This window comes from Emiliania huxleyi (assembly GCF_000372725.1).
Source record: "Emiliania huxleyi CCMP1516 unplaced genomic scaffold EMIHUscaffold_449, whole genome shotgun sequence".
NCBI classification, from domain to species: Eukaryota; Haptophyta; order Isochrysidales; family Noelaerhabdaceae; genus Emiliania; species Emiliania huxleyi.
In genome coordinates, this window is record NW_005198620.1 from 24,579 (window position 1) to 40,155 (window position 15,577).

General features: G+C 65.7%; 3 protein-coding genes across 3 annotated transcripts in view; all 3 read left to right on the top strand.

Annotated features, from left to right (window-relative positions):
• Positions 1–1,951, top strand: part of EMIHUDRAFT_445432 (ubiquitin protein ligase) — a 20,998-nt gene extending 19,047 nt beyond the window's left edge. The window contains exons 7-8 of the mRNA XM_005768792.1: positions 983–1,251; positions 1,365–1,951. Of these exons, the coding sequence (XP_005768849.1) occupies positions 983–1,251; positions 1,365–1,752 (657 nt within the window). The 3' untranslated portion in view covers positions 1,753–1,951. The remainder of the gene's footprint in view (positions 1–982; positions 1,252–1,364) is intronic.
• Positions 1,952–6,166: 4,215 nt separating this feature from the next.
• On the top strand, positions 6,167–6,727 carry EMIHUDRAFT_370384 (hypothetical protein). Its single transcript, XM_005768793.1, has one exon. The coding sequence runs from the start codon at positions 6,231–6,233 to the stop codon at positions 6,558–6,560; it is 330 nt and encodes a 109-aa protein (XP_005768850.1). The 5' UTR covers positions 6,167–6,230; the 3' UTR covers positions 6,561–6,727.
• A 5,729-nt stretch (positions 6,728–12,456) lies between these two features.
• On the top strand, positions 12,457–15,047 carry EMIHUDRAFT_245168 (hypothetical protein; the record flags this gene model as incomplete). Its single annotated transcript, XM_005768794.1, has 3 exons — positions 12,457–12,755; positions 12,947–13,681; positions 14,987–15,047. The coding sequence occupies 3 exons, from the start codon at positions 12,457–12,459 to the stop codon at positions 15,045–15,047; spliced, it is 1,095 nt and encodes a 364-aa protein (XP_005768851.1).
• Between the last annotated feature and the right edge of the window lie 530 nt (positions 15,048–15,577).

Below are 15,577 nucleotides of genomic sequence, written 5' to 3' on the forward strand. Positions count from 1 at the left end.
CCAGCGCTTCGTCACCTCCACGGCCAAGGACGCGGACGCGCCGCAGGTGCCCCTCCCCTCCATCCATCACGGCGATCTCGGCGCAGGTCTGCAGGACGCGGCACTCAGCCTCGGCGGTGTCAACGCAGGTCCTCCTCAACCGCCTGCGAGCGCTCTCCAAGCAGAGCCCCGACGGGTCGCACACGCTGCTTGCGCAGCTGCAGGAGCAGCTCTCGCTGCTGCACCCGCGCGCGCTCTGCCGCGCAGACAAGGCGCTCGCGCGCCCCGCCGCGCCATCGCTTCGCACCACCCGCCCCTCTCCCCCCTCGCACCATCCCCTCGCTCCTCGCCCCGCTGTGCGTGGCATGCGCGTCGGCACGGCTGCATCCGCGCGTCGCCGCAGGCCTTCCGCGTCAACTTTGTCGGCGAGGCGGCGGACGACCACGGCGGGCCGTACCGCGAGGCGATCACGCAGATCTGCGGCGAGCTCCAGTCCGGCCAGCTCCCCCTCCTCCTCCGCTGCCCAAACGGACGGCACGGCGTCGGCGCCGGCCGCGACCTCTACCTGCCACGGCCGGCGGCCTCGTCGGCGCGCGAGCTCGGCTGGTTCCGCTTCGTCGGCCAGCTGCTCGGGCTCGCGCTGCGGCAAAAGGAGACGCAGCTGCCCCTCAACTTGCCCTCGCTCGTGTGGAAGCAGCTTGTCTCGCAGCCGCTCGACGAGTCGGACTTGCGAGGCACCGACGAGCTCTGCTGGCAGAGCCTGCAAAAGCTGCGCACCATCGACCAGGAGGGTGCCCCCGCCCGCGCTCGAGCCGTGGGCGCTGTCCGCCTCACGGCCGACCCGTGTGAGCAGGAGGGCGTCGACGCCGCCCTCTTCGGCGACGTCATCTTCGAGACCTTCCAGACGCAGCTCTCGGACGGCTCCGAGGCGAGAGCTGACGCCGTGGCGGCCACAACCATGCCCCTCGGGCCCGTCCATGACACGTCCACGTGCGTCGCGCAGGTGGAGCTCTTGCCGGGCGGCCGCCACAGCCGGGTCACCTTTGAGAGCCGGCACGACTACTGCGACGCCGTGCTCGCCGCGCGGCTGCGCGAGTCGCGGCAGCAGTGCGACGCGCTCCTGCAGGGCATCTCCCTCGTCCTGCCGCAGCGGCTCCTCTCGCTCTTCACATGGGAGCAGCTCGAGCGGCTCGCGTGCGGGTCGGCCGACGTGAGCGTGGAGGTGCTGCGCGGCCGCACCAAGTACGGCGTCGGCGTCTCGTCTGTGCAGCGGCGCGCCCGTCCGCCCCACCTTCCCGTGCCCCCGTGCTGCTGCTCCGCCCCCCTCCTTCCGCCCCACCCTCTGCTGCGGGCAGCGCCCTCCTCACACTCGCCGCCGCGCGCAGGCACGTGCGCTACTTTTGGGCCGCGCTGCGCGGCTTCACGCCCGAGCAGCGATCCGCCTTCCTCCGCTTCGTGTGGGGCCGCTCGCGGCTGCCCATCTCTGCGGCGGAGTGGGGGGACACGCGCTTCACGCTGCACACCAAGCAGTCGCCGCGGCCCGACGCGCTCTTCCCCGTGGCGCACACCTGCTTCTTCTCGCTCGAGCTCCCCGCATACACCTCGGCGGCGATCTGCCGCGAGCGCCTCCTGTACGCCATCACCCACTGCCTCGCCATTGACATCGACACGACCACCGGCGCGCGCGAGAACCGGCAACTCACCGCGTGGTCCTCGTCCGAAGACGAGGAGGAGGCGCCGGGCGCACCTCCCAGCCCGACGGCGCGAAGGTGACGACCGAGCCAAGGGGCGCAAGACTGCGTGAATGTGTGGCGGCCCCTTCAACGGACCGATGAGCGATGTACAATGTACCAGCTCCAGGCTCCAGCGCCCGCGCCCTGGCCTCTCGAGCGTGCCCACCTCCGTATGTTTACGTGTGTCTGAGAGTTATCTACGTCTCTTGTGGGGTATCTTCAGAGATACCCATACCGCATCATCGCTTAGCCACACGGAGTGTGGGGTCACAGCAGTCCGACCAGCTCCTCCCTTCTCTTTTTGCACAGCACCTCTCGCCCCGTGTCCCTCTCCATCCGCGTGACTTCGCGCAGGAAGCGGCCTGCGCCGGCACGATAGAGGTGACGGTCGAGCTCCGTGAGCGAGTCGACCTTGCGCGCCGTCCAGCTGGACATCAGGCTCGCGTCGTGGGCGGGCACGCCATGCGTCTCGTGCGCCATCTGTCGGTCCGACAGCTCGGCGCACGAGCACCATCCCGGTAGCTTCCGACGCACCTGGCAGCCCCACAAGCGCAACGTCGCTGGTGAAATGTGTCGCCGTATATCCAAGGCGATTAGACTGACGGGCTGGCTGGAGGACGGCGCACCACATACTCGACCAGGCAGAGCGACTCTGCATAATACTCCGTGAGGCCGACCTGCGTGGTGCAGACGAAAGGCCCACAGCAGGTGAGCGGCCACCGGGTGACCTCGACGCTGTTGTGCCTTCGTGCGGTGAGAGGGATTGTATTGACGTGTGTCCAGCATCTAGGGAGGCTGACGAGGGTGAAGTTGCTGAGGCGGTTGAGCGCAAGCGCGAGTGACGGTGGGCCGATGCCGTCGGCGTGGTGTGGCGTCGTCGCGCGCGGTCCGCAAGCCAGGTAGCGCGTCATCATGTTGGTCGGGTTGTAGCAGTTCCAATCCGCCGCCGCTCCATACCCGTACCTCGACGGATCGAACGCGCCGAGCCAGCTATCGAAGTTGTCCATAATCTCGGGCGATTGCTCGGGGAACGGCCTGCCCTCCACAAAGTGCCCGGCCGTGTTCCTGCGCGCCTCGTGGCTGCACTGCAAAAACTGCGACAGCACGTGCGACCGCGGTGAGCGGAGGTAAGTGACTGTTGGCACGCCGGCGAGACAGGGGTCCTCGTGCCAATCGTGTCCGTGGCACTTCTCGTCCGAAGTCACCCGCAGCTTGAGGCTGCCCAGGTCGCTGTGCAGGGAGATGACCCCCGTCTTTGGTATGTGCATAATGTCGACATCGAGCGAGGGCGAGGAGAGTTCGGACGAGGACAGCGACCATGAAAAGTGGGACGATAAGTTGTGGCTGGACATCGAGGAGTACGGGGATGCCAACTTTGAGGCGCGAAAGGCGGCTGGGTTGGCGGCGCATGCGGCGGCGCTCGCGGACGGCCTCTCTCGGGAGGCGGCTTGCGACGCCGCTCTTGCGGCTGTCGAGGCGCTCCTGCTTAAGCAGGAGCCATGGAGGCTCAAATTCCTCAAGGCGGAGGAAGGCGTGGGAGAGGCGGACGCGAACAACCGCCGCCGGCGGGCGGCGAAGGGGCGCGCCAAGGAGGAGCGCGAGGAGCGCGCGGAGCTCGCTCCCTTTGGGGAGGATTACGGCTCGGGAGGGCTAAATCGTGCAGAGATCGACTTGTTCGATGACGATGGCCCCTGAGGGGGCCGTCTGCTGTGTCCTTTGTAGTGCCAGTCCCTTACCTGCGTGCGAGAGAGCTGGGGTAAATATTCTTTTCCGTCGCTTAGGCGGCTCCCGTGGTGTACCTGTGTTAGTGCCAGTGCGCGCCAGTCCCGTGCCCAGAAAAGAAAGAAAGAAAACAGACAACCCAAGGGAGGGATGGGAGGACGGCACGCCGCCACCACACAGGGATTTTAAGGAGAGGAGTGTGATGCGCTAGCCGTCGCCCACCCTAGGGAGTCTGCCTCTTCCTATCTCTTTTCGCAGTCTCTCGCCGATTCTCGCTGCAACCTTCATGCCACCTCGCGGCCGTCCCACTCTCGTCGTTCTCTCCCTTGTCACTTCCTCCTCTGTCGCGTCATTCTCTTCTGCCTCGTCCTGCGCCGCCGCCGCCTGCCGTTCCCTTGTTCTCTCGGCTTCTTTCGCCTTTCGGCGCAGCTCCGCCCTCCTTGCTGCATATCCTGGCCCCTCGAGTCTATCGAGCTCCCCTCGCGCAAGGACCACATTTCTGACTCCCACTCCGATCATTTGCCTGCAGGTCATGTTGTTGCTCAGGTCCACTCTCTCTTCGAACACTCGTGCCTCTACGGATGATGCCGGCGCTGGGGTCCCCTTCGGATGCATCGTGACATCTGACAACTGAATTTCCACTGGTTCGTCCTCCTCGGAGTCATCTTCCCCGTCCTCCTTCCGTTCGGCTCTTCGCTCGGTACGTTCGGTGTGGCTCACCCTCCATGCCGTGAACAGGCGCTTTATCCACCCTATATTCTTCTCTCGTTCCTCTGCCCGTGCCTTGGTCTTGTCGTTGTTTCGCACCCATGTCTGTATGGCAATCGAGGCTGCCTTCCCCACTACCTGTAGTTCACTCGTCACCTCTCCCGCGAGCTCCCTTCTCTTTCTTTCGGGTATGGAGTCCGTGAGTGCGGGTAGCGTGCAGGCAATCACGGGCGCTATTTTGTCGTACTCCTCTTCGGCGAGCGCTCCAAATCTAGACCCTTTCGCCTTTAAGGAGGCTGCCCTCGCTCGTCTCAGGAATGTGGCGGTGTCTTTTGAGTCCGGCGCCTCCCGTTCAACTCTTGCTGTCGCCCTCGCTGTGTGTTTGTCGAGCTTCCGCATGAAGTGACGCGCCTCTTCCTTATTTCCAGCGCAGCTGCCGCTCAGTATGTGCGCCAACGACGCCTGTGGTGTGTTGTGCGAGGGATGCACGAAAAATTCTTTTCCTAATTTGCGCGTACTTACTTAGACGATACCTACGTCGCGGACGCGCCGAGGGCGGCTCTCGAGACGATGCTCGAGGGCGACGACCTTGCTCAACTCTGGAGTGGCGTCGAGAGCAACAAGTCCAAGCGGTGCATGTGGGCCCCCGACCCGCGCTCGCTCGACGCGGTGCGCGACCGCACGGATGTCAAGGGCACGCCGGACTCCGCAGACGGCGTCCTTCGCGGTATTCGCGTGCTCGGGGCGTACCTCGGGGACAAGGCGTGGTGCCGTGACAAACTCGTCAAGCGCGTCCGCAAGGCGCTGGAGCCGCTCTCGGGCATCATGGCGCTGCGCGACACCAAAACGATCCACACCGCGCAGCAGCTCGCCCAGGTGCTCCTCCGCTTCTGCAGCAACACCACGCTCACCTTCTTCCTTCGCACTATGCCGCCGTCGGTAACCCAGGACGCCGCGCGCGAGCACGACCGCCTGATGGAGGAGGCGCTCTACACCCTCGTGGGTGGCGCGCGGGTCGGACGCAACAGCCCACGGTGGCGGGTCGCTGTTCAGCAGGCCCGACTTCCGGTCAGGATGGGCGGTATGGGCCTGACCAGTGCCATGGACATCCGTGAGGCAGCGTGGGTCGGCACGTGGGCCCTCGTCACGCGGCCGATACGCGAGCTGCACGAGCCATTCCGCGACCTCGATGTGGCCCTCGCGCCGGGAGAGCGCTTCGACGAGCTTCGGGAGGCTCACAAACGCCTCCGCGCCGTTCGCGACGCGGTCGGCAAGACGTGGCGCGAGTGGGACGGGCGCACGCTATACCAAGACGTCGTCGGGCCCTTCCAGGAGACCAAGGCGGTGCCACGGCGCCGCTACCACCCGCCCAAACTTACGCCGGCGGCGGAGCTGCTGGATCTTTCGGAGTTCTCGTCTACCAGCGAGTTCTTACAGCAGGCGCAGCGGCGGTACACCGTCGGCGTACACCATCGCAACTGGCTCGCCCTCGCCGACGCCTTCGTCAGCGAGGCATCCCGGCAGGGCGGCCGCTACAAGACTGGCAGGTGCAAGAACCACAAGTGCTGGCGCGAGGCGATTCGGTTCGTCGCAGTCAGCCAGGAGGGGGCTGGCGCCTTCCTGAATGCGATCCCCATGCGGGATGATATGAAGATGGAGACGTGGGCGATGCGCATTACAGTTCAGCGCCGCCTCGGCCTCCCGCTCGATGTTGCCTGCCAGGCGGTGGAGGCGGGCAAGAAGGCGCCAAACGGCAAGCCGCACGAAGAACTCGGCGATGCCGCAATGGTCAACCCGCGTGCGAAGCACGCGACACGACACAAATACCTGCTCAAACGACTCGTCAAGACCCTTCGCTCGGCGTGGGGCATGCTCATCGAGATGGAGCCGACTGCACACCTCAGTTACAGTAACCCAAAACAACCTGACGTGGCGGCGGCGAACATCGGCAAAGGGCATGTGCGCCTCGTTGGTCCGAGAGCGATTCTAAGATCAGGTCTCCCACCTCCCCGCTGGAAACGAACATCTAAGTTTCAAATCTCGAATAAATCTCGAAGCACACTTGAATGCTCACTTGGCAGGTAACATATGCGCCACGCGCCTCAACCGCTCCTCTGGTCGCCGCCGGCCTCCGCGGGGGCGGCGATGTCCCAGCGCCACCCATCGGCCAGCCCTCAGATCGATCGATCGGCGCTCAAAGTCGGCTTCAGATCCGAGAACGCTGCTGGCGCCGCCGCCGATCCCAGCGGCGACGCCAGCAGCATCCTCTGCTCTCCAATGCGCCGAGAAGCGACACGGGGGTGCTCGGCCCGCCATGGACGACGAAGGCTCCGCCGGGCGCGCGTCGGCCGGTCCGGTGGCACCCTCTGCGCGCGGCACCTGCCGGCGCCCCGACGACAGCCGTCGCGCCACCGCTGATGGAGGGGCGGTCGGCGCCGCTGCCGCCGCGCCGCCGGTGGGAGGGGCACTGGTGGTGGCCTGGGCGGCCCTCCGCCGCCGCTCGGGGCGCCCGGGCAGCGGTGGCAGCCTGCCGCCGCACCACTTCGAAATGCCCGCTGACCACTTCGAAATGCCCGCTCCGGCGGCCCGCGCGCTCGCTATTCTTTTTTCTACTAAGCAAAATTCGAGCCAATTGAGGAAACTGAAGCGGGCAGGCTGGAAGCACTGAGGGACGGCCGATGTTCGCCCAGTGGTAGACCTGATCTTAGAATCGCTCGCGACTTGAAACTGACGAGCTCGCTTGCGTGCAAGGGTGGCGATCGGCTCGGCTGGAAGGGGGCTTTTGTCGCCTTCGGCAACACCGAGCGGGCGCTGCTCGACTTAGTGTTAGGGCATGCTGCATGGCCGCGGCCGGGAGGGGGGGGGGGAGGGGGGAGGGAGGCGGAGGATGCAGAGGCGGAGGCGGCGGCGGCGGAAGAGGAGGAGGGGGAGAGTGAGGGGGAGGCGGAGGCGGGGGCACCTGTGACGGCCCGCTACGAGAAGGGCGACTACCGGTTCGCGCGGGAGAAGAATTGCGACCTGCGTTTGCTCGACTTCGAGACGTTCGGCGGCTTCGGGGACGGCGTCCGCAGAATTCTTCGGCAGGCGGCGGACCAGCTGAGTAACAAACTTTCGCACGCTCAGCACCTCGATGAGGTCACATGGACCACCAAGAACTGGCACGGGCTGCAGATGCAGCGCTTGTCTGTCGTTCTCCACACCGCCGTGGCGTGGCAGACGGTGAACGAGCTAGCGTGCGGGGACAGCGGCATTGTGCACGGAGCTAAGTGCATTGCCGTTCTTAACGGAGTCGCTTAGGCGGCTCCGGTGGTGTGCCGGTGATAGTACTAGCACGCGCCAGTTCGCACCTGTGTCGAGCCTGTCTGCTGTGAGAGAGAGTTGTTTTGTCTAAATTCTTTTCCTTCGCGCCATGCCGCCGTCGGTCACCCTCCCGGCAGCGGAGAGGCACGACGAGCTGATTGACACGGCGCTATACAAGCTCGTCGGCGGGGCGCGGGTCGGCGCCGCCGGCACACGCTGGGAGCGCGCGCGCAAGCAGGCGCGCCTGCCCGTCAAGATGGGCGGCATGGGCCTCACCAGCGCCGTCGACATTCGCGAGCCGGCGTGGATTGGCACGTGGGCGCTCGTCGCTGGGCCCATGCGCCAGCTGCATGCTCCTTTCCGCGACCTTGACGTGAGCAAGGCGCCGGGCTCCGATTTCGACGAGCTGCGGGCGGCGCATGACAGGCTCAAGAAGGAGCACGGCGAGATCACGGCGACGTGGAAGGAGTGGGACGACAAGACGGAGGCGGAGTACTTTGACCTGGTCGGTGGCACGACGGGCAGGCCCCCGGAAGTCGAGGTGGAGCCGTGGGACGAGCCCGACGAGGGCGAGAAGCTGCGCGCCTCCGCGCGGCCGCCGGAGCCGGCTACGAGGGTGGCGCTCTCGCGCTTCCGTCCGCATACTCTCGTCCAGGCCAAGGAGCTGCTGCCCCTCGCCGAGTTCACGTCCAAGCACGAGTTCCTACACCAGGCGCAGCGGCGCTTCACGACGGTGGTCCACAACAGGAACTGGCGCGACCTCGCCCTCGAGCTAAGGCAGGAGGGCTCCAAGGGATCGCGGTCCGCTCCTCGCGGCAAGAAGGGCAAGGCGCAGGCCAAGGGCAGGGAGCGGGCGAGGCATGCGGCTTGGCGGGAGGCAGTCCGCTTCGTGGCGGTGAGCCAGGATGGCGCCGGCGCCTTCCTCAACGCCATCCCAATGCGGGATGACATGCGAATGGAGACTTGGGCGATGCGTCTTTCGGTGCAGCGCCGCCTGGGTCTCCCCCTCGACGTGGCCTGCCAGGCCGCGGCGGCGGGCAAGAAGACTCGGAATGGGAAGACCCACGACGAGTATGGCGACGCTGCTGTCAACGTACCGCAGCAGGGCCACAACACCAGACACAAGTACACGCTTCGACGCCTCATCCTCGCCCTACGCGCCGCGTGGGGCACCGCTGTGCGAATGGAGCCGAAAGCCCACCTCGGTCAGAGTTACAACAAACAACCCGACGTGGACGCGGACAACATTGGCTCGCACGGCACGCACTATTGCGGAGACGTCAAGGTCGTCTGTTCCCTCAGCAGCAGCGGGGAGCACGGTCGGAAGGGCGCTTTTGTCGCTTTCGGCAACACTGAATCATTCTACCGGAACATGGTCATGGGGCATGGGCCCTACTGCGAGGAGGGAGAGGGAGGTGGGGGGCAGGGAGAGGGGGGGGGAGAGGAGGAGGGGGGGGGGGGAGGGGGAGGGGTACCGGGGGGGCGGCATGGAGGGGGAGAGGAAGAGCAAGGGCGAGAGAGGGCAAGGGACTGGGCGCTGGCATACCAGGGGGGGCAGGGTGGTGGGCGGCGACCGCCGCATACCGTCCTACGGCGGGGACTATCGCTACGCCAGGGAAGACAAGGGCGTCGAAGTGCAGCTGCTGCTGTTCGAATCGTTCGGCGGGTTCGGAAAGGGGGTCCGTGAGATCCTCCGGAGAGCGGCGGACGTGCTACAGAACAAGCTGACGCGGGCCCAGTACCTCGATGAGGTGACTTGGACCACCAAGAGCTGGCTGGGGCTGCAGAAGCAGCGCATCTCAGTCGTTCTTCACACGGCCATCGCAGAGCAGGTCGTGAATGAGCTTGCCTGTGGCGGGGGTGGGCGGGTGCACGGAGCTAAGTGCCTCGCCACCCTCGCAGGAGTCGCTTAGGCGGCTCCCGTGGTGTACCTGTGTTCGTGCCAGTGCGCGCCAGTCCCGTGCCCAGTGTTGTGCGAGGGAGTTTTGTTGTAAGATTCTTTTCCACCTGTGTCTTGCAAAGTCGATGGGCTGCTTCTGCTTCTCGAGCCGCGTCGAGGCCCCTGCCGAGGAGCTGCCCGTCGAACTCGACGCCCCGACGCCCTACGAGAGGAAGCTGAAGCTGTGGCGCAAGCACGGCGGCGGCGACCTCGAGCCGGTCCTCGCGAGCGGCGCCGTCGCCGTCCTCGACGCGCAGTGGGTCATCAGCCACGCCGAGGCGGGCGGCGTCCTCACTCACCGCCAGGCGCTGCCCAAGGAGGCCTTCCTCTCCCTCGCCGACCTCGTCGAGGCGACCAACGAGTATGCGGATTGGCTTCCCGTCGCCGCGCTCTCCTACCCGTGGCTGACCAAGGACCACCCCGACCCGCGCGGAGCCAACCTCGCCCGCGTCGCAAGGGCGCTCAAGGCTCTGCTCAGCGAGCCCGTCTACATCCCGCGGCTCGGCGTCTTTTGGGACTTCGGCTCGCTGCACCAGCACCCCGACCCCGCCAACGGCGTCGAGCGCACCGAGGAGCAGAACGCGCTCTTCAAGCAGGGGCTGGGCTGCCTCGGCACGCTCTACTCCCACCCGAAGACATACGTGCTGCGGCTGACCTCCTTCCCGGACGGCCACAAGGCGGAGGACCAGCCCGAGGGCACCAACGTGGCCAAGTACTTTGACCGCGGCTGGTGCTTCACGGAGCAGTGCTGGGCGGGCCTGACAAAGGCTGGCTACCTCTCGCTCGACCTCGGCCTGATGCGCGGCGGCGTGGAGTACGACTGCGGCAGCCTCCGAGACGACTGCACCCAGGACGGCGGCCGGCGCCCTCCGCTGCTGCCGTCTGCTTTCGCGATTGAGCTGGAGAAGAAGAGCTTCACCAACGGCAAGGAGGACTATCCGCTTGTGAAGGGGTTGTACAAGGACGCCTTCGAGGAGCGGTTTGGCAAGGCGACCAAGCTGATCTACGGCATGCTCGGCTGGGGCGACGCGGAGGCGGCGCAGCTGGCGGAGGTCCTCGCGAGCGGGGCGGCGCCGCGGCTCGAGACGCTCATAATCACCAACAACGAGATTCGCGACGAGGGCTGCAAGGCGCTGGCCGCCGCCCTCAAGGAGGGGGCCGCCCCGAGCTTGAAGGCGCGAGACGCCCCCCCTCGCCACACGCCCCTTCCCCGCCCAATGCTCATCGCGCCTCCCCTCGCGTGCAGTTGCTCTTCGTGGACAACAAGAAGCAGCCTGAGCTGGTGGCCGTGTGCAAGGAGCGCGGCATCGAGCTGCGCTGAGCCTCTCCAGCCCCGGCCGGGCGGCAAGGGCGCGGGTTCCTGCGGGACCGCCGCGCGAGCACGGCAGAGAGCAACAGACCCTGCGGCTGCGGAGCACGACGCACAGCGGCGGTGGGGGTGGGGCGCGGGGAGGGGGGGGGGGGTCTGCGTCTCTCGGCGCGCTTCGGCCGCGTGGGACAAGAGCGTCGTGGAGCGGGCAAGTGGGGGAAGTGGGGTCAGGGTCTGGTTGGGTGAAAGACACACGGGAGACAGTCGGGGGGATAGATGATGCAGACCGGACATCGATGGCCATTCGGATTGGCACACAAGGTAAGGTATTAAGGTAAACTTCTCCACACACACGTCACGAGGTGGTGGGGCAAGGGGGAAGGGGGGGCAAAAAACCCTCGCGTCTCCACGTCTATCTCTAACGACAGGAGCCCCACGGCATTCAAAGTGCTACCCTAAGTGCCCGCCGATCCATGGCGCGCACGTAGCTATGACAGGGACCGCGGCCGCGGAACCGGTGGCGGACGGGGCTGGTGCGCAAGCGCCGGCCTGCGGCCACCGTCGTGCTGCCGGGGTGGCAGCGGGGATGCGCGGCGGACGCTGGAATAGCTCAAATCGCGCGCAACTGGAGGACGCGGTGATGGTCGCAAGGCTCGCAGGTGCGTCGCAGGTCAGGCTGGTATTGCCTGGCTACGCGACCATCGAGATCGACCTGAAGCACGAGAAGGCCGCGGGCGACCGCGAGTCGGTGCAGGCGGCGACGGGTACTTGTAGTATTAGGAGCAACACGACGCCGATCGTTGAAATTAGCAACCACTCACACACACACACGCCTCTAACCAACTGGCTCAGTTGAAGAGGCCGCTCCCACAGCTCTCACACCTATCTCTCTGGTACACAATATTGGAAGCGTTGTGAATAGTAGACCATTGGCCTCCTAAAAATCTCTCTCTCAACTCTCTCTCCGTAAGACCTCGGAGAAGGCAAGCCGTGAAGTTGTCAACCGTCTCGGCGTCGACAACAACTCTCGAACCAGTCGTGCTGCGGGACGGCCCCTCTGATTGCTCTGACAGGCACGCCTTGCACCTCGCCATGGATCCGCGGCAGAAGCCAATCCCGCAACGCTTTCAGGAAAGAGAGGAGGAAGACGCATACCAAAACTGCTCCAATCGGTAGCTCCGTGCGTTGCCTTTCACTGTGTACGTACGTACTTTTAGCTTACTGGGAGAAAAGAGAGAGGGGGTGGTGGTCTCTAGGCCCCTAAGGGCCCTACGCGCGGCGTGAGAGCTCGGAAGCGAGCTTTGCACGGCGATCGAGGATGGCACGGTTCACCCCCTTCACCGAAGCGATGGAGATGCGTTCCGCGTGGTGTGACTCTCTCTCTCTCTGTGTAGGAGTTGTTGCAGCTTCTCGATCTTTGAAGTCTTGTCCTGCAGCAACATTTTCTGCTTCCAAATGTAGTCTAATAGTTCATCGCACCGTCTGAATTCGGACGCCTGTGCTACCCTTCACACACGCTACACACGGTGTACTAGCACGGCGCATCCTGCGCCGTGCCCCATGAATGTCGATACTCCAGCATCACACCCTCTGTGCCACAATCGTGTCACGTGGACGTCCCTTAGTCGGCGCGTCTTGTCTGTCGCGATGTCCTAGACGTCGTGCCTTTCTGGTCCTTTACCATCCTTCAGCCAGCCACCCTCCGGCTCTGAGCCTCCGCGCTCAAACGTGGTACAACCGGTGAGGTGCAAACCGCCCACCAGGCCATGGCGGACAAGCCCGCCACGCCCCAGCGCGATGACATGGCCGCCGTCGCACTCGACACCGTCTTACTCGACGAAGAGCCTACAGCAGATCAGGTCCTTACTGCAGTCCTCGTGCTCATGGACTTCGTGGCATACGCCGGCGCCGCCGCTATGCTCTGGATCAACCGTGAATTTCTGATGCTGCACGGCACCAACGCTGTCACCCTCCCAATCGCCACCGCCATCTTTGTCGTCACCATCAATTTTGTCCGCGGCCTGCTCATCGCCGCCCGCTTTCTCACAGCCTACGCATGCAAAGGGTACACTGTCTCTTGCGCTCTCGCGGCGGCTTGGTGGCTCGCGTCAAGACTTGGGTCGCCTTCGGATCTGAGTCGCACCAACGCTCCGTCAAAAGCTCCGTCTGTGATGTCCACATGGCACCCCGGGGAGAAGCTTCCCACGAGGGGGGCGAGCTTTCGACGAGCCGTTTTACCGGCTCAATCGAGATCAGTTTGAACGACAACTCGCTTGAGACAGAGGAAGATGTTGCCGCCATCGCCGCTCAGCTAGCCGCCGCCGGCTTCGATGAGATCGAGCACTCCTCTGGCGTCGCCATCCGTCGCCCTTCCGAGGATTGCACCGAACCTTCGTGGCTCATCGAGGCCGAGCGCATCCTCTTCGAGACATCCGCATTCGCGTCAAATCTTGAGGGTTCTGCCTTCGAGCGGGCCGATGACGTCCCGGATATCGCCGCGGATCACGTGTCCCTGCTCGGCTCCACATCGCCGTCACCATCTACCCCGCCCGACAAGAGGCGCGAGACGAGCGACGTCAACTGCACCGCCGAGCTCGTCACCAGTGGCGTCTGTGACATCTCCGGGCCGCCACCTCGCGTCAGCACCGAGTGGTCTGTCCCGAGCCTACACGGAGTCCTCTGGATTTTCACCGTCCTGCTCGTCGTCGCCACCATCCCTTTCGCCGTCGCCGTTTCTGGACCGGTCCCTGCGAGCATGCCGCTGCCCGACGCCATCTCCATCGACGTGCCGCTGCCCGACATCATCTCCATCCACGGCGCCTGCCATTTGGCGCTCACCGGCCCCTCTGCATCAGCACGGCCTCCAGGAAGGCCGCCAGGAAACCAGCCGTCCATCAACAACTTCATCGCCGGCGCCGAGACACGGCGCAACTCAACTTCAAATTCAACTTCAAATTCAAATCTCCCACCCTGCCCCAGCCCAAAACAAAGGTGCCGGCGATGCGGACCATCTCGTGTTGGGGGTGTGTGCTTCGGTCGAGTCTACCGGTCGCCTCCCGACTCCGTTGCCGTCTGCTGCCCCTTGCGTCCTTCATCCTGCCATCGGCTGCGGGCCGACGCCGACGCCTCCTGTCGGACCTCTCCTCCGGGGCGCCGACCGTGGGGGGGGCCGGGGGAAGGGGGCGCAGCCCCCGACCTGGCTGCCGAGGCGCCAGCCGAGGCTGTCACACAAGAGGCCGAGGCGACAGCCGAGGCCACTACCCAAGGTGGAGCCGAGGCGACAGCCGAGGCCGCCGCCCACAAGGCCAACCAACCAGCTGAGGCCTCTGCCCTAACGGAGGCCGAGGCGCCAGTCACAGCCGCCCAAACCAAGGCGCCAGCCGCCGCCGCCACGCGCAAGCTCTGGTGGAACCTTTTCAGAATTTGCTACATCAGCGCCGTCACCGTCAGCTGTACCGTCGAGGACCCGAGTCTCGCCTTCGTCTTCGAGCGTGTTACCTCGCCTCGCACGGCCGGCGCTCTTCAGACCAGCGCGCGAGACGCCTGCGCCGCCCTCGACTCCGAGCGGACGTGCTCTGCCGCCTCCGCCGTAGCCGAGCGATCGGCCAGCGCCTCTGCCGCCAGAGCTGTCGCCGTCGGCTGTACCGTCGAGCAAGGCGTCGCCACCGTCAGGTGCGCTGCCTCGCCTCGCACGGCCGGCGCTCTTCTGGCCAGCGCGCGAGATGCCTGCGCCGCCCTCGACTACGACTGGGCGCGCCCTGCCGCCGCCTCCACCGTAGCCGAGCTCTCCGCCAGCGCCTCCGCCGCCAACGCCTCCGCCGCCAGCGCCGTCGCCGCCGCCGTCACCGTCGAGTACTCGAGTCTCGCTTCCGTCATCGAGAGTGACAACTCACATCGCACAGCCAGTGCCTCACGCTTCAGCTTTCATAGCTTTACCTCCGGCTCCGCGCCGCGCCTCGCCTCCGTCAAGGGCGACCTCGGCCTGCGCCCTCGCGCCCGCGCCTTCTCCGGCTCCGCGCCGCGCCTCGCCTCCGTCAAGGGCGACCTCGGCCTGCGCCCTCGCGCCCGCGCCGTCTCCGGCCTGCGCCCCTGCGCCCGCGCCTTCTCCGGCTCCGCGCCGCGCCTCGCCTCCGTCAAGGGCGACCTCGGCCTGCGCCCTCGCGCCCGCGCCGTCTCCGGCCTGCGCCCCTGCGCCCGCGCCTTCTCCGGCTCCGCGCCGCGCCTCGCCTCCGTCAAGGGCGACTCTCGAATGTCAACTACTCCCTCCTCGTGCCGCCTTCGGCCTTGCCCGCACAGGCGTCGCGATCTACGGTACATCCCCGACGCCTTCAGCATCGGTCCTGGGGGGGGCGTCTGAATTCGGACGCCTGTGCTACCCTTCACACACGCTACACACGGTGTACTAGCACGGCGCATCCTGCGCCGTGCCCCATGAATGTCGATACTCCAGCATCACACCCTCTGTGCCACAATCGTGTCACGTGGACGTCCCTTAGTCGGCGCGTCTTGTCTGTCGCGATGTCCTAGACGTCGTGCCTTTCTGGTCCTTTACCATCCTTCAGCCAGCCACCCTCCGGCTCTGAGCCTCCGCGCTCAAACGCGCACCTCCGCCATGAGGACGGCCTTGTGCGAGCGCTGTCGTTGAGAACGAAGCGGCCGGAGTGTTCTTGTTGCCTTCAAGACATATTTCCTGAGCTGAGGTAGCTCGTTCCCTTGGTGAGGGCGGTCGTGTTCGTCATGGCCGGGTCGTGCATGTACGTCTGGGCGACGTCCGTCGGACCTCGGTCCGCCATCTTTAGCAGGTCTTTGGATCGGCTTCAAATCGTCCTCCTTGACGCCGCTCGCGATGTTGGTACGGGCGAGGTCGAGTGTCTCGGTCATGGTTTT